At 41.6% G+C, this 22582-nt stretch overlaps 1 protein-coding gene across 2 annotated transcripts in view; it reads right to left on the bottom strand.

Annotated features, from left to right (window-relative positions):
- Smarca5 (SNF2 related chromatin remodeling ATPase 5) overlaps positions 1-22582 on the bottom strand; it is a 32133-nt gene extending 9551 nt beyond the window's left edge. Inside the window, exons 1-14 of one of the 2 annotated variants that reach the window (XM_070022133.1) lie at positions 21990-22582; positions 18557-18631; positions 16062-16228; positions 15240-15340; positions 13171-13271; positions 11614-11793; positions 10668-10823; positions 10446-10577; positions 8567-8635; positions 6806-6915; positions 5571-5797; positions 2510-2631; positions 2156-2308; positions 190-322 (exon numbers count right to left, since the gene is read on the bottom strand). In XM_070022133.1, coding sequence (XP_069878234.1) covers positions 190-322; positions 2156-2308; positions 2510-2631; positions 5571-5797; positions 6806-6915; positions 8567-8635; positions 10446-10577; positions 10668-10823; positions 11614-11793; positions 13171-13271; positions 15240-15340; positions 16062-16228; positions 18557-18631; positions 21990-22166 — 1903 coding nt within the window. In that variant the 5' untranslated portion in view covers positions 22167-22582. Of the gene's footprint in view, positions 1-189; positions 323-2155; positions 2309-2509; positions 2632-5570; positions 5798-6805; positions 6916-8566; positions 8636-10445; positions 10578-10667; positions 10824-11613; positions 11794-13170; positions 13272-15239; positions 15341-16061; positions 16229-18556; positions 18632-20875; positions 20894-21989 lie in introns of those variants that run through there. The other variant, XM_070022135.1, reaches the window with a different exon arrangement.

The raw sequence follows: 22582 nt of genomic DNA, 5'->3' as shown, positions 1-22582 counted from the left end.
AGAGCCAAGAGCCTTGAGGGAAAAAGGTAGGAGTGGGACAAGCAGCATTCTAGCTCAGTACATGCACGCACGCACGCGCACACGCACGCACGCACGCACGCACGCATGCACGCACGCGCACACGCCGAGTGTCCCCACCAAAAAAACAAAACAAAAGAATAACAACAATAATAAAGTTCAAAACATTACCTTGCTGAATAACTATTGAGTCCAGTCTGAGTTTCATCTCGGCACGTTCCACTATTCTTTCTTCCACTGTGTTATCTGTTATAAAGCGGAACACTCTGACTGTCTTCGTCTGTCCAATTCTGTGAGCTCGGTCCTAAGTGATTTACCATGTTATTTTGAATACAGTGAAAAAGTCAAATAATAGACAAATGTATACACTGACAAAATTTAAATATTCTTCAAGTTTTTCAAATATGTCAGAGCAACCTATAATAAAAAGATTTGTATTGATATTCCTTAAAATTCTTGGTCAAGGCCGGGCATCAGTGGCTCACACCTCTAATCCTAGCTACTCAGGAGGCTGAGATCGTAGGATCACAGTTCCTGCCAGCCCAGGCAGCAAAGTCCATGAGACTCTTTTTTTTTTGGGTCCAGTCGTGGGGCCTGAACTCTTATCACCAATGAACCACCAGAAAACCAGAAGTGACACTGTGGCTCAAATGGTATAATGCTAGCCTTGAGCTGAAGAGCTAAGGGACAGTGTCCAGACCTCAAGTTCAAGGCTTATGACAGACCAAAAAAAAAAAGGTCAAAGTAATTGGTTTTCTTACAGGGAAAACTTCTCTAAGCATAAAACACGTCAGAATAGAATCTTTCAGAAACCATCACATAAATGATAAAACTATCCAGATAATACAAGCAAAATTCTAAGTTTGATGATAAATGATAGTCTAGAATCTCTTAGGTTTAAATTCAAAGTATGTTTCTATCTAAATCAAGTCTTAATTTTCATTTATTAGGGAAAGAAGTGACATAAAAATAAGTTCCATAAACTACACCAATCAATCCTAGTCATTTGCTTACATGTGTGAAAATTCAACAATGAAACATTCAGAAGCAGTTGAGGGGGAAAGCAGGACGCAGGAGAGTGAGGGGTGAGGGTGATGGGCTGCGATGTGACATGTGGTAAGTCACAGTGAAGCCCCTTGTACAAATAATACAGGATAATCAAAACTGCAATTAAAAATGCTAATCTTTAAATATCACACAATCAACTAAATGTAAGGAATCAAGATATTTTGGATGCCATTTGTATTTGCCTTCTGGGTAAAAGCACAAAACCACATTCCTATCAAACACTGTTCTAATAATGTCAATTTTGCTAGCTGCCCTTACAAAGAGTTTAACGTGAAAGTAACTAATGTGAAGTTTCAATAAAATTGCATTTATGGACACTAGTATCATTCTTCATGTTAGTGAAAGAATTTGTGCCTCTTCACGTTAGTTTATGGGTCATAAAATCTCTCAATGTAAGAATTACCTTCCTGATCTAATCAGATGTTCCCCAAAGGCCATGAATTTTACGCTTCCCAAATGGTAGAGATCAAACCATTTCCCTTTTCTCCTAGCACAGAACTATACACTCATTTTAGCAGTGTCCTTCCAATCAACTACACTTCTGTTCTGGCCAATCAATCTGAGAATGCTTTGAGATCTAATCCATTAAAAATTTCCTTGGCAAGCCTTATTTTTCTCAGGATGTAGAGGCTGTGGAAGGCTCTGGGTTTTGAGAGCCATAAAATGGACATAACTTGATTCAGAGAAGAAAATGGTGTTCAAGGGCTGGGAATGTGGCTTAGTAATAGAATTCTTCCTTAGCATGCATGAAGCTCTGGGTTTGATTCCCCAGTACCACATAAACAGAAAAAGCTGGAAGTGGTGCTGTGGCTCAAATGGTAGAGAGCTAGCCAAAGAATCGCAGGGACAGTGCCCAGGCCCTGAGTTCAAAGAACTGGCAAAAAAAAAAAAAAAAAAGGTGTTCAACATACCCTCACTGAGCCATTAGGTCTGGAAATATAAATTTAGTAGAAGTTAGAAGTACACCACTATAACTTCATAAGTGGAAATGTAACCCTGCAAAATTATTTTGCCTGAAAATAACAAAATAACATCTACTAAGCACAGATTAAATTTCTTTATTTCTTACCATCGCCTGGAGATCCACTTGGGGATTCCAATCTGAATCATATAAAATGACCACATCAGCAGTAGCAAGATTGATGCCAAGGCCACCAGCCCGCGTGCTTAACATGAAAACAAACTTGGTACTGTTTGGTTCATTGTACGCGATGATGGAATCCTACGGATATAAAGCAAGACAAGTGTCAAAGTGATTTTTGTTTTGTTTTGTGAGATGGGGTCTCATGCTGCCCAGGATGGCCTCAAACTCTTGCCTGAGCCTCCCAAGTAGCTGGGACTCCGGAGGCATACCACGGTGCTCAGCATAGAGAATTATTTTACTTGGCTTGGTTTTGTCTTTCTTCCCTAGCATTTTACTCACCTGTCTTTCATCATGGGGTGTCTGTCCATCCAACCTACAGTACTCATAATTTCTCCACATGCAATAATCTTCCAAAATGTCTAGTACTCTTGTCATTTGACTGAAGATTAATACTCGCGAACCTGTTAATATAGAAGCCTATCATGAGAAGCTCCCAAAGTAGAAAAATTCAAACTAAGACTAATACGTTATCCTTTAATTCTAGGTTACTTTGCAAAGAAAAAAATGGCATTATTAATGTCACACAAATCAATCATTACCCACTACTTTTCCATCATGGCATAAATAAAAAAGGAATGGTCATCCAGCCCTCTCAAGCAGATAGAAAGGACTCCATCTCTCCTATGGGAACTTGAGAGAATCATTCGCTTGTTATCTCACACATTTTCTATCACCTGACCAAAACTCTTTCATGCATATCATTCCCTACATCTCCAATGCACATTCTGGTTCTGGAGACACAATCCAACTTGAAGGACCACAAATGTATTTTATATAGATATATGTATATATATATATATATATATATATATATATATATATATATATATATATATATATTTTGGTCGGTCATGGGGCTTGAACTCTGGGCCTGGGCGCTGTCCCTCAGCTCTTCTGCTCAAGGTGAGCGCTCTACCACTTGAGCTACAGCACCACTTCCGGTTTTCTAGTGGTTTATTGGAGATAGGAGTCTCAGCCTGCCCGGGCTGGCTTTGAACCATGATCCTCAAATCTCAGCCTCCTGAGTAGTTAGGATTACAGGCGTGAGCCACCGGCGCCCGGCTTGTATTTTATATTTTAAAGCCCTACACTTCTCTGAACCTCACGCTTACAATAAAATTAAATTTAAAAAAAAAAAAAGAAAAAGCCTTTCACGTAAGTCCTGAGCACTGTCTCTGAGTTTCTTTTGCTCAAGGTGAGCGCTCTACCACTTGAGTCACAGCACCACTTCCAGCTTTTTCTGTGTATGTGGTGCTGAAGAATCAAACCCAGGGCATCATGCATGCAAGGCAAGCACTCTATCACTGAGCCACTTTCCCAGCCCCACTTAATAATTTTTTAAGCCTTCAGAATGTTTGAAGATGAAGGGATCAAATAGCTACTCGTCATATGCTCCTCTCTCAATCTCCAGTCACACATTCACACACCTGAATGCATGAGAGTCGAGTGTCCACTCTCCCTATAGTTTAATGCAGCTTTCAATAAAATCTAGGCATTGCTACCAAGTTCCTGCCACTCTTTCCCGTAAAATCCATTTCTTTAATTATTGAGCTTTCAAAGAAAGCAACAGAAAATATACTTTTCACAAAAAGTTGTAAAAATCAGGTAGTTGTGGCGTAAGTGATAGAGCACCTGTCTAGCAAGTCTGAGGACTACAGTCCCTGTCATCAGAAAGAGAAAAAAAATTCACCAATAATCTTTATATTTCTGACAAGTCATTATCAAAGGAAACCATCTCGGACAATTACCTTTCCTACCCAAATAATACATAGAAACACAAATGGAGAAATATGAAACCCAATTGTATTCTATTCTTAATATGGAATCACTACAATTTTGCAGAAGTGTTTTTCTTTTCTTTTTTTTTGTCGGTCTTGGGGCTTGATCTCTGGGCCTGAGCGCTGTCCCTCAGCTCAGGTCAAGGCTAGTGCTCTATCACTTGAGCTACAGCGCCACTTCTGGTTTTCTGTGTGGTTTATTGGAGGTAAGAGTTTCACAGACTTTCCTGCCAGGGCTGGCTTTGAACAGCGATCCTCAGATCTCAGCCTCCTGAGTAGCTAGGATTACAGGCCTGAGCCACCAGCACCCAGCTTTTTGTTGTTGTTGTTGATTGTGGGGCTTGAACTCTGGGCCTGGGCGCTGTTCAGCTGAAAGCAAACACTCTATCACTTAAGCCATAGTACCACTTCCCATTTTCTGGAGATAAGACTCTCATGGACTTTCCTGCTCCGTCTGGCTTTGAACCGTGATCCTCAGATCTCAGCCTCCTGAGTAGCTAGGATTACAGGCGTTGAGCCACCAGCGTGCAGCCAAAGTGTTTTAAGAGCCATATAATAAACAATTTATGAAATACTGCAATGTTTAGGGTACATTTCGAATGCTCTAGAAGGAAAGGTGTAGCATAACAAGTTTTCATTGTTAATGCTGAAGCTGTCTTCACACTAAGTTCTGCAGTTAGGTCATCTAAATATAGCTATGCATGTTTTCACACAAAAAAGTCAGCATAACCAGAATGTTTCTAAGCTCATGTAAATGACATTCAGTTAAAATTTTAATTGGAAAACACCCTAACCAACAACAAAAAACCACCATTATCCAACAAAGCATATGATATGCATTATTGATATTAAAAAAATGAAATTTCTCAAAAAGCTTATATAAAATGAGAACTTGTCCCTAAATCTAGGGACTTTGGCTGTTGTCACTATTTATTACCTTCTAAAAGACTTAAGGCCAAGCCAGTGTAGGTGGCTCACACCTGTAATCCGAGCTACTCAGGAGGCTGAGATCTGAGGATCGCAGTTCAAAGCCAGACCGAGCAGGAAAGTCCACGAGACTCTTATCTCCAATAAACCACCAGAAAACCGGAAGTGGCACTGTGGCTCAAGTGGTAGAGTGCTAGCCTGAGCTGAAGAGCTCAGGCACAGTGTCATGTCCAGGCCCAGAATTCAAGCCCCAGGACCAACCAAAAAAAAAAAAAAAAAAAAAGACTTAAGGCCCAAAATTAGGATAGAGGTGGTTAGCCAAAATGTATCTAATATGGTTTTGTGGGGTCTTTTGGGGTTTTTTTTGTCAGTCCTGGAGATTAAACTCAGGGACTTCCACTTGTTCATCTAGCACTCTAACACCTGTACCATTCTGCCTTGATAGACCTTCAGATATCAACCTCCCAATCACAGCCTCCAGTGTAGCTGGGAATACAGATTGTTAATGTTTCACACTTCAACATTAGAAAGTGGAAGAGCAGTCATTTCAAAGTACTGTGTTCCTTTCCTTGTTAACATTAGGACTATTAGTCTTCATTACCTCTCAGTTTGATACCAATACCACAGATACATACCTTGTTCTTTTAATTTGGGGAGCAACTTGTCTAGTACCACCATTTTGCCACTGTTGGTAACCAGATGCATATCTGTTGTGTAAGGTGGACCAGGTTCAGCTCCATCGAAGAGGTATGGGTGATTACAGCACTTCCTCAACTGCATTAGGATATTCAATAACCTCATTTTATCCATCTTTCCTGCTGAGTTTAGTATGTCTATGTCCTTCATTAATATCCGAGTATACCTATTGATAAGAAAAGTATTTTTAAGAGGGCACAAATGTTCCCTGACCGTTCTCTGTCACTTTATATACTTAATCCCTCTCCCCACCTGAGCCCACAAATAGCTATAATGAAAAAATTATGAAATGCTGTAATTCCGGGATTGGCTTCAAGTGATCTAAGAGGAAAAAAAGTTTTCCATGACACAGGTGTGATTGAAAATGTTACCTACTGATGCTTACCTTACAGGTAAGCAATTATGACTGTCACACACCAGGTGGTCTGTAAGATTTCTCTCCAGCTAACCAACCATGAGGCCAGTTGAAGCTCAACTGGTAGATCACCAGCCTTGAGTGAAAAAGCCAAGCAAGAGTAAGAAGTTCTAAGTTCAAGCACTAGTATAATACTGGCCCAAAAATAAGTAAATAAATACAAATAAAGTTAAAATCCCAAATTGAGTTCTCTTACAGCTTGATAAATTGCATCTTAAATTTAATTTTTAGATTCATGACTCCATAAATTCACCATACTTCCATCCTATATATTCCATTCAAGACTCTGTGAATGTGATGGCTAATTCCTAAGTCACTCTAATATTCAGCTCAATTCAGCCAACAGGAATTCCATGAAAACACAAATTAGAAAATACCATATAAATCAGCATGTGGTTCAAGTGGCAGAGAGCCTACCTGCCTGTCTAGTAGTAGGCCCTAGACCCTCAGTTCAAACACCAGTACTAATCAATTATTGGTCAAATGAAAATTAGAAAACAGTAATATCAGGGGCTGGGAAGGTGGCTCAGTGGTAGGGTGCTTGCCTTGCATGCATGAGGCCCTGGGCTCGATTCCTCAGCACCACATAAGCAAAAAGAAAAAAAAAGCCGGAAGTGGCACTGTGGCTCAAGTGGTAGAGCGCTAGCCTTGAGCTGAAGAGCTGAGGGACAGAGCCCAGGCCCAGAGTTCAGGCCCCACGACTGGACCCCCCCCCCAAAAAAAAGAAAATAGTAATATCAAGCATCTCAGAACACATACCATTCCCTTTGCATTTTGCTGAGACCTACGTAGATTTTGACTTCCTTCTTTGGAGGCAAACTCTTTTCCACATCAGCCTTAATTCGACGAAGAAGAAATGGACGCAAAACCTTGAGGAAAATAGAAAGTAACAGACATAACCTTATGTGTAATGTTGATATTATTTCAAAAATCTTAAAATCTTGTGTTAAATACATGGAAAAGAAATTTCTCTTTAAATATTAAATGAATTTAAGACTCCTCCTTTTCAAATTTCTGATTGGCTACTTAACACCCAGAAAGTAATAATACAATTAAACTTACTCTCACAAAATAGTAGAAATGGTACACTTTGAATATGTTTTCAGAATTAGAATTAGTTACTTGCACACAGACTTTGTGATAACGCTTCAGAAATGGCTAGGTGATTACAATCTTTTTTCTTCCCACCCCTGAAGACTTATCCAGACCAAAATATCAACAGTCACCAAAGTCCCTGCTGTAGGTAATGAAAGAACCTTATATAAGGTAGTTGGTAAGGTTCTGCTTCATACTCCTGAAGAAGGGTATCTCAAGCATAGTAAGATAAATTTCTCTAACAACTATTTTGTGTCAATTTTTAAAGGAAGGAATAAACAAAGCTATCTATCAAAGTAAAACCTACAGTATGGACCCCGTTACTAATTCAGCTATTTGTTGCTTCATATCCTGTCATTAGATTTGCAAACAACATGATCATTAGTCCTTTCCACAATGTTAGATTCATCTATGGAATCGAAATAACACTAAGCTTTAAAAAGCTGTCTTGGAGCTGGGAAGGTGGCTCAGCGGTAGAGTGCATGCCTTGCAAGCATGAGGCCCTGGGTTCGATTCCTCAGCACCACATAAACAGAAAAAGCCAGAAGTGGCACTGTGGCTCAAGTGGTAGAGTGCAAATTTGAGCAAATGAAGCTAAGGGACAGTGCCCAGGCTTGAGTTCAAGCCCTAGGACTGAAGGGAAAAAAAACACAAAACACCAAACAAACAAAAAACTAATTAATCATTAAGTGACTCTTCCACCCTCCCACTGTGCTTTTCCTGACAATTAACTTAAAATCCATCCCAGGTTTCAACAGTTAAAACCACCACACAATCGCTTCACTACCCCATTATACGATCAGTTAGATGGCAAAATGCAAACTGATCTGATGCTACAGTAAACATGCTTTTTTCTTTTTTTTTTGGGGGGGGGGGGGGGCGGGGGTCCGGTCATGGAGCCCGAACTCTGGGCCTGGGCACTGTCCCTCAGCTCTTCAGCTCAAGGCTAGCACTCTACCACTTAAGCCACAGCACCACTTCCGGCTTCTTTCTTTTTGCTTATGTGGTACTGAGGAATCAAACCCAGGGCCTCATGCATGCAAGGCAAGCGCTCTACCACTGAGCCACCTTCCCAGCCCCATGCTTTTTTCTTTTTTTTTTTGGTCAGTCGTGGGGCTTGAACTCTGGGCCCGGGCGCTGTCCCTCAGCTCTTCAGCTCAAGGTGAGCGCTCTACCACTTGAGCTACAGCGCTACTTCCGGTTTTCTGGTGGTTTATTGGAGATAAGAGTCTCATGGTCTCTCCTGCCCAGGCTGGCTTTGAACTGCGATCTTCAGATCTCAGCCTCCTGAGTAGCTATGATTACAGGCGTGAGCCACCAGCGCCCGGCTCCCATGCTTTTTTCTTAACTGGAAAATAACCTACTTATTTAAATCTCAACTTTCTTCCTATTAGAATGTATTGGATACTGCTCCAAAACACTTACCATATGAAGCCTCTCAACTAGCTTCTGATCCCCAAGGCAGTTGTTGGTATCAAACCAGGAATCAAAGTCCTACATTAACAAAAAATATCTTAAGCCACTAATTTTTTCAGATTCTGATTATAGAACAATTATTTCCTAAGTATTTTACTCAAAAATATAAAGAAAGCACAAAGAAATTTAAAAAAATATATAAAGACGACAGATTTCATAATAAAGGGTCTGAAAACGTTTAGTAGAAATAATTAAAATCCTCAATACAAGGTTTCTTGAACATTGCCAATTTTGATTAACAAAAGGAGGTAAAAGGCATTTAGTTAGTATTTGGATAGGATTTGAATAAAGACAATTTCCTTACCCGTACCTCAAACATTCAGTTTAAACCTTCCAATCTGACTAAATATCTTTGTGTATGTACTAGTTATTGGGGCTTGAATTTAGGACCTCACACTTCAGCTTAAGGCTGTCATTCTACCACTTGAGCCACACCTCCATTTTCAGCTTTTAGGTAGTTAACTAGAGGTGACAGTCTCACAATTCTCTTGCCCAGTGACCTTGAATCACAATCCTCAGACCTCAGCATTCTGAGTAAGTAGGATTTAGGTATGTGCCTTAAGCATCTTTTTATAACACAAATTTCTGTTTTTTAAAAACATCCTTAAGCCAGGAGCAGTGGCTCACGCCTGTAATCCTAGCTACTCAGAAGGCTGAGATCTGAGGATCCTGGTTCAAAGCCAGTCTAGGCAGATTGGAGATTTTTATCTCCAATAAGCTACCAGAAAACTGGAAGTGGCACTGTGGCATTGTGGCAGCCCAAGCAATAGCCTTGAGCTGAAGAGCTGAGGGACAGCGCCCAGGCCCAGAGTTTAAGGCCCATGACTGACAAAAAAAAAAAAAAAAAAAAAAGATCCTTAATAAATCAAAATGAGTATCTTTCTAGAACTTACTTCTATACATGTACTAACATGGAGCTCTTCAAAGTTTTCTGTATACACACTCCAGATGAGGAAATCAAGGCTCAACAATGAACTATGGCCCAGCAAAATCCAATTACTAACATCACAGACTCTTGGTATACAAAGTGTATGTTCCTTCATGTGACTAATAATTAAGTACTGCTACCAAATCTACTATGCAAATAATCTATAAAGAGACTACAACGTGAAAGAGGTTAGAAAGATATTACCACATCTGAAGCCACCTCTGAACTTCAAAACACAAGCATTGTGCAATTAGCAATTCACTTGCAAATGCTAGAAAAATAAGCAGTCTATCTTAAACCCTTACTTACAGAGTTAAGCCAACATGATTGTTAAGTAAGATCCCACTGTTCCAATGGAGAAAACTGATGTAACATACTAAACCCAAAGGCTCAAAAGTAAATTAACAGATTGTATCATCAAATTTAAGACCAGCCTTACTACACAGAAGCATGTAAAAATGAATGAACTAAAAAGGCAGACTATGTTCTACTATAAAAACAAATGGAATCAGAATGGATGTGCTAGTGCACACCTGTAATTCAGGTACACAGGAAACAGGTCAGTCTACAGGAAACAGGTTATAGTCAGTTAGGCAAAAAATTAGCAAAACCCTGTTCTCAACAAATAAGCAGTGTGACAGTAAACAGCTATATAGTGAACAGCTATAGGCTGTAGGTAAGAGTTCAGGCCAGGCCAGCCCTGAGCCAAAACACAAGATTACGTAAAACAACAATAAAAATCTAAAGCAGAAAGGGCTGGAAGCAAAGTTCAAATGGCAGAGTGCTAGTCTAGCAAACCCAATGTTGTGAGTTCTAACCATATTTTTTCCTCTGAAGGAAAAAAAAGCAGAGAGCAAGATAAATCATTAAACAAAATAGAAAACTATTAGAAATACTTACATCAGCTGAATTAAACACATCTGGTAACAAAAAATTCAGAAGTGACCACAGCTCATGTAAGTTATTCTGTAGAGGTGTTCCAGTGAGTAACAGCCGATTTGTGGTCTTGAATTCCCGCACTATTTCTGACAGCTGAAAGAGTCAAATTCCATCGAGACAACATTTTGAATATGGGACAGTCTCAAATAAAGGCAAAATTCTCACATGGAAATAACGAATTACCTTAGATTTTTCATTTTTGATCCTATGAGCTTCATCTATAACCAAGTATCTCCAGTTAAATTTTTTGAACACAGACTTCTCCTTAATAAGCATCTCGTAAGATGTCACACACACATCCCATTCTCCTGGTAATAAAACATCCCGGACAAAAGCAGCCTGTATAGCAAGAGAAAGAAAATTTACCACCCAGGAATCAATTAGACACTTATTTATAAAGTAAACACATAAAAAAGGGAGTGAGAATAATTCTAGTGGTATTATGTAAAATTTAGAACTAGTTCTGTCACCAATAAAATAACTTCATTGATCATTTATGTGACAGATTAAAAAAAAAAAAAGGAGAGAGAGAAAAGATAATCAACCAGCACAAAACTTCGTAGCTAGTGGCTCACATCTGTAATACTAGAATGATTAGACAACTGAACTTCAAAAAAAAGCAAGTTGATAACTTAGAATACCCTAAGTATCTATAAAAGGAGAAAAGATATAGAAAGTACAGAAGCATCAGATAGCTAACTGAAGGGAAAACAAAAATCATTTATAATACACTGTGAATAATTGCAAGTCTGAACTCTATATTAAATGTTTATTTCTATATTTTCTTTCTAAAAGAGTATCCTAACAGTCCATCAAATTACCATGATATATTAATCTCAAAATCCAGCTCCTGAAAGTTCTTAGTAACTTCACACATTCAAAGCCTCTTTAAAAACAAGATTATACTTCTAATCATTTCCAAAAAGAGAAGCAAACAATATTCCTACAGATCTGTCTTTGCCGTCTTTTCCAAATAACCACTCCCTTGAAGAGTACCACTTATAAGTTCCTAAAGCTTACCTTTGTAAATGTTGAAAAAGGTTTTCCTTTTCTCTCCCTATTCTCCCACCCCAAGTCCCAATTCCAATTCCTTTAATATCCCAAGTACAATGAAATACTATAAACTTACTCTTTGTTCTTTATCTCCTATCAAACAAACAGATCTAAGTGTTGGTACCCATCTCTTGAATTCACTCATCCAGTTGTGTAATGTAGACTTAGGAACCAAAACCATATGAGGACCAGGAATGTTTCTATAGTGTTTCATGTATCCAAGCAGAGAAATGGTTTGAAGAGTCTTCCCCAGACCCTAAAAATTCAGCACATACACAAAGCAAAGGAAGACACAAAAAGTATTTCGTATTAATACCTCCATAAATACATACATATGCATATAGACATTGAAAAGAAATGTTGTGTTTAGTGGCTATAACATATGTCACGAAGCTAACAGACAGGAAAGCTGACAAATGCTGTCACCTAACCCTCCAAGTCTATGATCATCACCACCGAAGGCCCAGAAAAGTGTGTCATTCCCAAGGAGCTTAGCACACCTAGAACTAAAACACAGTTCTTCTGATTTCATACATCATCCCAACAACAAATTGCTTTACCATTGTAAAGATAAGGAACCTTTTTCCACCTTAATCATGTAACTAGTAAGTATTAAACAGGAGACTGTTTTATGAAACAAACCTGGAAAGCATTCACATTTATAGATTATTCACAACCAATGGCCCACTTGTTTCTTTTTCAACAAAAGAGCAGAGAGAGAGTCAAACTATTGTAGTACTAAAGTAAAACAAAGCCAGGTACTACTGGTGGCTTATGTCTATTATCCTAGATACTCAGAAGGCTAAGCTCTAAGGACTGCTGTTAAAAACTAGTCTGACAGACTAATCTAAAATATGCAAAATGTGTTATTTTAAAGCCTTTTCTCTGACTGAAGGACTAAGACTGATCAATATGCATTGAACACGCCAGGTTTATAGTTCTAGCGACCTAGGAGGCTGAGATCTGAATATAACAGCTTAAAGCCAAACCAGTCAGGAAAGTCTGAGAGACTCTTATATCAATTAACCATGAGAAGTCCAAGTGTAGCTGTGGCTCCAGTGATAAGAGTGCTGGCCTTGAGTACAAAAGCTGAGACAGCGTCTGCCCTGAATTCAAGTCCCAGGACCAGCACACATTAAAAAAAAGTGTTATACATGTATTAGACACATAATATGTTGAATTATACAACTATGTAAAGGTTTTTCTAAAACTTTACTCTCATAGATAATTCTTCACAAGTGAAGCTCATTTATGAAAATAAAGCAAGTTGGGCTGGGAAGGTGGCTCAGTGGTAGAGCACTTGCCTTGCATGCTCCAGGCCCTGGGTTCAATTCTTCAGCACCACATAAGCACAAAGAAAAAAGCCGGAAGTGTGGTGCTATGGCTCAAGTGGTAGAGTGCTAGCCTTGAGCTGAAGAGCTGAGGGACAGCGCCCAAGCCCAGAGTTCAGGCCCCATGACCGGACCCAAAAAAAAAAAAAAAAAGAAAAGAAAGAAAGCTGTTCGTAGTGGTTTGAAGGAAAATTAGTTATCAGCCCTAGATTATAATTTACAAAACTGCGAATCTTCTACAAACTTTATAAACAGTATCTTTATGAAATATGGTCTTGAAAGAAACACTACTGAACACATACCATTTCATCTGCAAGGATACCATTGATGCCGTTCTCATACAAAGAAATAAGCCAATTCAATCCTCGGACCTGATAATCTCTTAGTTTACCCCATTTGACATCTAAGAACAAAAGAAAAACCATAATGCAGATTTTTAAAACATCAAATACCACACCTCCTTTATCTGACTCAGAGGTTTAACTAGAGGCCCATGTGTTTACTAACATTACTTTCACTTCAGGAAATTCTGTCACTAGGGCAAGTTTTCACAGGTAGATGATAAGGTCTGGAACAGAACAGCAGCAGATGGACAGGCAAGACAGCTTGAGCAGACAAATTGGAGAGATTCTGGTCTCCAACTAACTGGCAAAAAATTGGAACTGGCTGGGTGCTAGTGGGTCATGACTATAATTCTAGCTACTGAAAGCTGAGATCTGAGAATCAAGGTTCAAAGACAGCCCAGAGAAGGAAAATCCATGAGTCTTATCTCTTATTAACCAACAAAAAGACAGAAGTGAGAAGTGGCTCAAGTGATACAGCACCAGCCTTGGGCAAAAAAGCTAAGGGATAGCTGGGAAGGTGGCTCAGTGGTAGAGTGCTTGCCTTGCATTTCATGCATGAGGACCTGGGTTCGATTCCTCAGCACCACATAAGCAGAAAAGTGGCACTGTGGCTCAAGTGGTAGAGCGCTAGTCTTGAGCTGAAGAGCTGAAGGACAGCGCCCAGGCCCAGACTTCAGGCCCCACAACCGACCAAAAAACAACAAAAAAAAAAAGCTAAGGGATAGAGATAGACAGATAAAATTAAGTATTAAAAATTAGCATGAAAGCAGGTCCTAGCTACTCAGGAGGATAAGCTCAAAGGATGGCAGTTCAAAAAAGTCTATGAGACTCTCATCTCCAACTAGCTGCCAAAAAATGCTGGAAGTGGAACAGTGGCAAGTGGTAGAACTGTAGCCTCTGAGCAAAATAACCTCAGGGGCAGAGCCCAAGCCTTGAGTTCAAGCCCTGGATCAGCACCAAAGGGGGTGGGGAAGGGAAATGGAGGGGGGGAAACATAAAAAATATATTAGGAAATGAGTAAGTCAAATTCTTCATTATTTTTTGTTTGTTGTTAATTAGTTTTCTTTTTTTTTGGGGGGGGGGGGGGTCTGGTCGTGAGGCCTAAACTCTGGGCCTGGGCACTGTCCCTCAGCTCTTCAGCTCAAGGCTAGCGCTCTACCACTTGAGCCACAGCGCCACTTCCAGCTTTTTTTTTGCTTTTTGCTTATGTGGTACTGAGGAATCAAACCCAGGGCGTCAAGCATGCAAGGCAAGCGCTCTACCACTGAGCCACCTTCCCAGCCCTTAATTGGTTTTCTTTACCTGTGACAAATACATGGCAAAACAATTCCAACTTTCACATGTGCCTTAGGACAATAATAAATTAAATGGCATTTTATACACCTCTGAAATATAATGCCACTCTTCTATAATATAGTACCATCTCCATTAAAAAAAAAAAAAACACCTCTCACAGGGCACATACCTATGGTACATACCTATAAACTCTACTTGGAAGACTGAGGCTCAACAATCTCAAGGCCAACCTGGGCTACCTTGTGAGATGCTATCTCAAGAAAAGGAAAATAAAAGAACCAGCAATGAAGGTTCATGCTTGTAATCCCATCTCCTGGAAAGGCAGAGATAGGAAGATCACCATTCGAGAGTAGCACAAGGAAAAAAGTTCGTGTCACTACCTCAAAAAAAAAAACAAGTTCTGTCGTATGGCACATGTCTACTGTCCCAGCTACTTGGGAGGCAGAGGTAGAAGGATCGCAGCCAAAGGCTAGCCTTATGAAAAACACAAAGTCCTACACAAATATAGTAAAAAGGGGATGGGTGGCTCAAGTGGTAGTCTTTGCCCACCCAGCCTCAATGCCATGAGTCTGAATTCAAATAGATAATTCCCAAATCTGAAGCTTATTCACAACCAATACAAATATCAGATTACTGAAGATGCCCTTTGTAAGTTACAGCAAAGGCAAATCCAAAATATGTTTCCAAGGAAAATATTTTTTAAAACAATCAATGAGATATATTTGACATACATGAGGGAGAATCTTCAAATCGAGTGCACACATTGGTTGCTTTGGAGCTTTCTGTTAGTAATTCTTCATCCTCCTCTTGCTCTGTCCTACGGTGTCGATAGCTATAACAATGAAAAGAAAATCAAATGTGAATTTTGCCTTTTCAGTTGAACTCCCAGGTACTATTCTCAACCTACTAGCCAGACAGCTAACAGATAGCCAGTGACCCTTCCCAGGCCAAGAACAGGAGCATTCCTCAGAAGCTCCTCCTCAAGGGCCTTCCTGCTTGTCATATGAGTTTCTAATCGGAATGTGTCTTAGTATTACTTCCTGTACTCTTCTGCATCTAACTCGAAATGGAGAGCCAATCTCTACTCCACCCAAATTATTCTCATAAACTTTGACATTTTTATAAACTCTCCCTAACAATATAGCTTTTAAACTAAGAGGTGCAAAACTGCTGTGGCATCAATTATCATGATACCCACCAGACTAGACTTCCAAGTACCCCCTTCAATTATGTATGTGGTTTAGGAGACCACAACATACACCCCAGCCAGAGCCATGCTCAACCCTGGTGATACCATCTACTTTTAAGAGATGCAGAATAAAACACTTAACTTCTACATTGATAATTTCTCTAAGGAATGGCACAGCCTCTGAATCCCATGTTCAATACACCTGTTAAAATGCATAAAGCACTTAATGATGTAAAAGATTAAGAATACCTATTTGAAATACTTGTAACACTTATGGAGACACTCTGACATTCTAGTCAGGCCAAACTACAACACATTTTAAGCTTTACTGAGAATAATTAAGTTGGGTGATTTTATTACTCACTCGCCAACTGAGAGTAAGTTCTGTTTCTCATCCTTCTTTATTCGTGGGCGCCCTGGTTTCATCTTTAAAGGTGAGGTTGGAGTCTTCTGAGCAGCAGGCTGAATGAAATGTGCAAACAACTCTGTCTGCTTTAATAAATACTCAAATCTATTTGCTCGGTCGGTTTGCTGCAACAACAACCAAAAAAAGTTAACACACATTTCATCAAAACTTCAGAAACCAGTTTAAACTTGGCTCTACATGATGAACTTAGATTTAAAAAAAATCAAGCAATTAAAACCTGCAAATAAATGGGACTCAAAAGCACATTGCCAAATGACAAGCACTAAATACAACTGACTGCTGTAGGAGTCTACTAACTGTATATGAAATGCTAACTTATGATGAAAACAGATTCGAATTGACATGAGCTAGAACCAGGAATGACAGCAAAGGGGCAGGAATAAACTCTAAGATAATGAAAACTGCAATATCTTAGTTGTACTAGTGTGTAAATTACTCCGTTTACAAGCCAAAACTTATCAAATTGCAAACCTAAAACTTTACGTAAATTATCCTTTGAGATACCTGGTGAGGAAAATGCTACAGCATGAAGACATTGAGCAGGTATGGATGGGTAATGCTTGTAGTTCTAGCTACTATGAAAATGTTACAACTTTAAAAGACATTGAGTTAGGCGTGTGACCGCTAAACCTAGCTACTGATATCTGAGGGGTGTGGCTCAAAGCCTGATTGGGCCAGAAAAGTCTGAGACTCTTATTTCTAATTAAGCACCAAAAAAACAGTGATAAAGTACTAGCCTTGAGCAAAAAAGCTAAGGAACTACACCCAGGGCCTGAATTCAAGCTCCAGGACCTGTATAGCAAAAAGGAATAATGAAGCAGGGCGCCAGAGGTTTATGCCTATAAATCCTAGCTACTCAGGAGGAGATCTGAAGATCTAAAGATCTAAGTTTGAAGCCAGACCAGACAAAATAGTTTGTGAGATTCTTATTTCCAATTAACCAGCACAAAGCCAGAATTGGAGGTGTGCTTCAAGTGATAGAAATACTTGCTTTCCAACAGTGAAGCCGAGTTCAAATCCCAGTACCACTAAAAAGAGCGAAGTACCGGCATAGACGCCTTGGGCATATATTAAGGGGAACTTCCCCTCATTGAGTTAACAATAAGTATATGCATTCATTAGTTAGATGCATTCATTAGTTAAATGGCCTGTAGATCCATCACTTGCAGTAGAAAATTAACTTAGATTTACTTTTAAACTGTAATCACTTTAATGTTCATTCTAAAAAACAGAGCTGCAAATGTTTTTCCTTTAAATAAATCTGATTGTAAGAGGAAGCATTTGTATAACAGGTAGAAGAATTCCTGTTAACAATCATTTGTATCTTAAACTGTACTGGAATATGTTTACATACATCATCTTTGTATGTCCACTTATATGTGTACATAAAATATATATAACACAATTTTAAGATTTTGAAGCTATTTAAGAGAATCAAAAATATCTGTTGATTTTGAAGTGAAGGACAAGGTAAAAATCACATTCCATGCCAGATACTAAAGATTGGTATACTGTTCCTACTTTCAGCCACATGCCATGTAACAATGTTACTAATGAACACATTGTAACTTTCTTTCCCTCAAGGCTATTTCCTTTACCACAGGAGCCATAGCTCTACTTCTGGCTTTTTCTGGGTTAGCTGGAGATAAAAAGTCTGGGACTATCCCACCCAGGCCTGCAAACCTAAGTAGCTAGGAATATGGGAGTAAGTCACCAAGGCCTGGCACATTTTAACTTAAGAGTTCAATGTGATTGAGTTCACACCAAGTAATCAACAGAGCCTGATACATAGCAAGGATTCACTGTCAGCCATTACTGTTATCCTTAAAAATAAATTTAAATCCAAAGTGCTTTGTAGACAATGGCTGTCAAATCATAAAGTTCCCTAAAAGGAACAGGGTGTAAATTGGGTATGTAAAGGAGTAAACATCTATTCGCAGGATGGGCGGGCTACTGAGCTCACAAGTCACCTGACTACCATGTAAGAGTGTGATTCTCCAGCACCTCAAGAAGTAAAAGTAAAGAATGCTGTGGACAAGGAGCACAACACTTACTCCTTAAAACCAGTAGAATGCAATGTCAGATGGGCACTGTCCCTGAGCTCCTTTTGCTCAAGACTAGCACTCTGTCACTTGAGCCACAGCACCACTTCCGGCTTTTTGTTTATGTGGTACTGAGGAATTGAACCCAGGGCTTCATGCATGCTAGGCAAGCACTCAGCCCTTTACCTCACTCTTGATGTTACAATCTTAACGATAAGCTAATTAATTATCACATTATTTCTATTTACTTTATGCAAATAAGAGAAACTGTAACACCCCATGTTATACATATTTTAGATAACTATGTTCCGTTAACACTAAAAGAGATATTTTCTGCATTTAATTTTTTAAAAAGTTTTTAATAAGACTATTCAACTGTCTACAACATACCATTTTCTCTTCATAGGTAGGGTCTGGTTCTTGGATTTCTTTCTGCTTTCCAGGTGAGGCGTCATCAAATACTTCCTGATAGGAAGGAAAAACCATGGAATGATTCAAGATTTCTGTCCAAAACACATTCTACATAATGTTACTGCGGCCTCAACCGCCTTAGATATTTAAAATGCCTAACCAGACAGGAAACCTGTTGCCTGAAAACTGCAAGAACAACAACACAGATGTAAACTGTAAAACTACTGCTGAGATTAAAACAAAATGTAATAATCAACATCACCCTAAAATGTCTTTCAGTGTAAGTCATATGGGCAAATCTGCACCTTTTCTAACAGTGCCTAAATCTACTGTGCTGGTATACAAATGCACACATAGAAGGCAGCATTAGTCACTGACTTTCATTATCCAGCCTGTTACATAAGCTCTATCATCTAAATCAAGTACTCTTAACAATCGCCTGTTTCCTAAATTAGTAATATATCCTATCCTTTCGTGTGTGTGTATGTGTGTGTGTGTGTGTGTTTGTGTGTGCGCGCGCGCAGGCGCACAAGTGTGTGTGCGTGCGCTAGTCCTGGCTCTTGAACTCAGGGCCTGAGTGCTATCCTGGAGCTTTTGTGCTCAAAGCTGCTGCTCTATCACTGAGCCACAGCTCCAATTCTGTTTTTTTGGTGGTTAACTGGAGATAAGAGTCTCATAGACTTTCCTGTCTGGGCCGGCTTCAAACCAGGATCCTCAGATCTTAGCCTCCTGAATAGCTAGGATTACAGGCATGAGCCACCAGCATCTGACAATAAATACTATCCTTGTAGATGATTCATTCCGACATTCAACTGCCACAAACAGCAAAAATCAACAACAGCAGGCAATACAAAACTTTAAAAGTTGACAAAATATAACTTTTTATCAATCCTGTACAATACTGTGATTATAATCAAACAGAAAGTGATTAAAAAATTGAGGGGCAGGGTCTGCTGTGTTACTAATATGAGGGTTCAAATGACCTCATTCCATGTTGAACTTCATTGCTAAGACTTGTAAGCCCCTGTGACTGTTGTGCTCATCATAAACCCCTCATATCTACATGTGAAAGTGACAAAGCCAAACTATCTTGTCCAGTTTACGGAGTTCCTTCTGGAATACAACAGATATACCCTACCTAAGTAAAATGTCACTTGTTCTTCTGTGGTCTAGTGTACAATTATTGCCACTTAGTATGCCTATCTACCAATGTCATTAATAGTGAGAAATGAGAATGAATGAAAATAGGCTGAATATTCTCAAAAGCAAAATAAGAAATGAGATTTCTCCCTTTACCTAGTACTAATGGAAGAAAAAAATTTAATGAAATACACTGAAATGCATTACTTCGGCCTAAATGCGCTTTATCATTAAAAAATTCACAAATGCTCAATTTACTTCTGACTTTGAAAAAATTCACTTTAAGTTCTACTTTCAAACAAAAAAGGGCATTTTAAAATCTTTTTTTTCCATTGCAAAACAGATTAAGATCATCAGATATTATGCATGTGTGCTCAAACCTAGCTTTTAGTAAATCTCAGTGATCCTCAATTAAGGAAATAAAAACAAACTGAGGGTAAATTGTTTTAAAAGAAACACAAATCCACCAAAAAGATGGGGGGGAGGGGAAGGGTGAGTGGTCAATGAATTGATAAAAGATACAACTATCGATATGCCTACACTACCTAGGCAAAAATACTAAGTCACTCTTCAATAAATGAGATTACCAAGTATCTATTTTTAAAGTATTAGACAAGACAAAGAAGTGGAGGGAAAGGCTCATTTTTTGGAGCCAAAGCTGAATTCTATCACAGGTTCTACTTATCCTCATCTGGCAAATACCTACTTTGAATTTTAAAAACAGCAACTCAAAGCCACAGCATTCTGTGTGCGCTTTAAAGGACTGTCCTTTCTGACATTTAAAACAGGCCTCTGGTGTGAGGTCATTCAAAATCTGAACTGCAAACTCTCAGCTCCAAAGAAATTTTGCATTTGCACACACTTGCTTTTAACCTCCCAGGTTTTCGCACCCCTTAAATCACAAAGCTGTAATCCCAAAGAGACTACCTAACCCGAAAGAACTACTTAATACCTTTAAGGGAAAGAAAATGCAACCATGAATACATCTAAGTTCAAACAAATCTAGATCGCTGAAAACTGCCAACTGCCTCTGGGAATGCACTAGGGCCCCCCGGACCTATCCTTACCACCAGAAGTTATTTCAAAGACGGGCAGTATTACTTCACCCGGGAGCCCCGAGAAGATTGCGCCAGGGCCTCGGTGGTAACCTGTCCTTACCATTTCCTTCCAGTGTCAATTCTGCACTACGGCAGTATGAACTTCTCATTCTGAGGATGAAAAGCCCATAGATCTTCGGACTGGGACGACAAAAAAAAAAAAAAAACCCTCAAAACGGATCGAATGCTGAGAATAAAAGGTGGAAGCAAGCACTTTGTGCCCAGACGTTGCTAGGCCTGGGAACACACCCGAGGCACCAGCCTGGCAGCCCCCTGCCTGCTCGCCCCGACGGCAGGCAGCACCGGCACCAAAGGGCTAAGCGGACAGTGGTGCCATTTCTTTCAAAAAAACAAAAGAAGAAGAAGAAAAGATCTCAAGTCCCCCGAAGACAAAAACTGCGTGGCACGGACAGCCCACCCACCACCCCCGGTTCCCCGACACATCCTCCCGCCCTCCACCCCCCAGACTAGCGGGGGATCCCAGACAGCTGCTGTCAGGGCCGCCGGCCTCCCCGGCCTCCCGGGGGAGCAGGGCGCGGGCGGGGCCTCCTCTCCCCGGGCGGCGGCAGCTGCGCCCCGACGATCCCCGGCGCGCACGGGGCCGTCCAGCTCTCGCCATTGTTTGTACCCAGAAACGGAGAGATATCGACCCCCGCCCCCCGCCCCCCGCCCGGACCGGGACGGGAGGAAGACCGGGCGGCGCGGGGTGCTCCGCGCAGAGGGGGCCGGCCCGCCGGGGCCACCGACCCGGCCCCGAGGCGGGGGGGGGGCATCTCCCTCTCCCATCCCGGCTCCAACTTTTGCTCTCCACCTAAAACCCGGCATCGGGGACGAGAGGGAACTGTGGGGAGTGGGCGCGGGGCGGAAGGAGTAACCAAGGGCATCTGGTGGATAAAAAGCACTCCAACATGTGTCCAGATGTGCCTGGGGAAGAGATGCGGGGGGGGGGGGGGGACAGAGAGAGGAACGCGAAGCGCCCGGCGCCGGCTCGCGTGGTGGGTTAAGCTCGAGAGCCCAGGAAGGGAAGCATCTCCTGGGGGTCCAACGGGTCCCAAGCAGGACGAGGAACGGCTCTGCGTCCGAACCCCAGACGCGGGGGCGAGGGGAGCGGGGAGCGGGGCCGGGGGGCGGCGCGGCCCCCGGGCGGCCTCTCCCGCGCCACCAGCCGCGCTCACCTCCATGTCGGCGTCCGCGGGGCTCGCGGCGGCGGCGGCGGCGGCCGCCTGGGCCGCGGCGCCCTCGGGGCCGCCTTTGTTGCCGCCGGTGGTCCCGCCGCTGGCGGCCGAGGCTGCGGGCTTGGCGGGCGCGCTCTCGGGAGGCGGGGGTGGCGGAGGCTCGGCCGCGGACGACATGATGTTCCTTCTGCGTCACCCGCTGCAGCCGGAGGCCGGGCCGGCGGCGATGGAGGCGGCCTAGGCCCGGGCGGCGACGTCGCCGCGGCCCGGTGGGGGCGCGAGACCCACCCGGATGCTCGCCCGCGCCGCGATCCGCGATCCGCGACGGGCCTGGCCCGGCCCGGCGGCCCCTGGGGTGGTCCGCCTGCTCCGCGGGACTCGGGGTTCGGCCGGCGCTTACCCCCACGGCGGGAACCACGTCGAGAGGGTGGGCGGGGCCAGCAGGGTCACCGAGGTCAGAGAGGGCGGGCTGGCCTAGAGGAGGGCGGAGGGCTGCGGGAAGGGGGACCGACACTCGCGGTGCCGCGGCGGGGAGCGCGCTCGCGTCGTCGTCTTCCTCTCGCAGAAATCATCTATCTCCCAGCTCCCAGGAC

The sequence above is a fragment of the Dipodomys merriami genome, unplaced genomic scaffold (assembly GCF_024711535.1).
Source record: "Dipodomys merriami isolate MVZ:Mamm:240054 unplaced genomic scaffold, mDipMer1.0.p SCAF_15, whole genome shotgun sequence".
Lineage (NCBI taxonomy): Eukaryota > Metazoa > Chordata > Mammalia > Rodentia > Heteromyidae > Dipodomys > Dipodomys merriami.
This window is presented reverse-complemented; position numbering and strand designations above follow the sequence as displayed.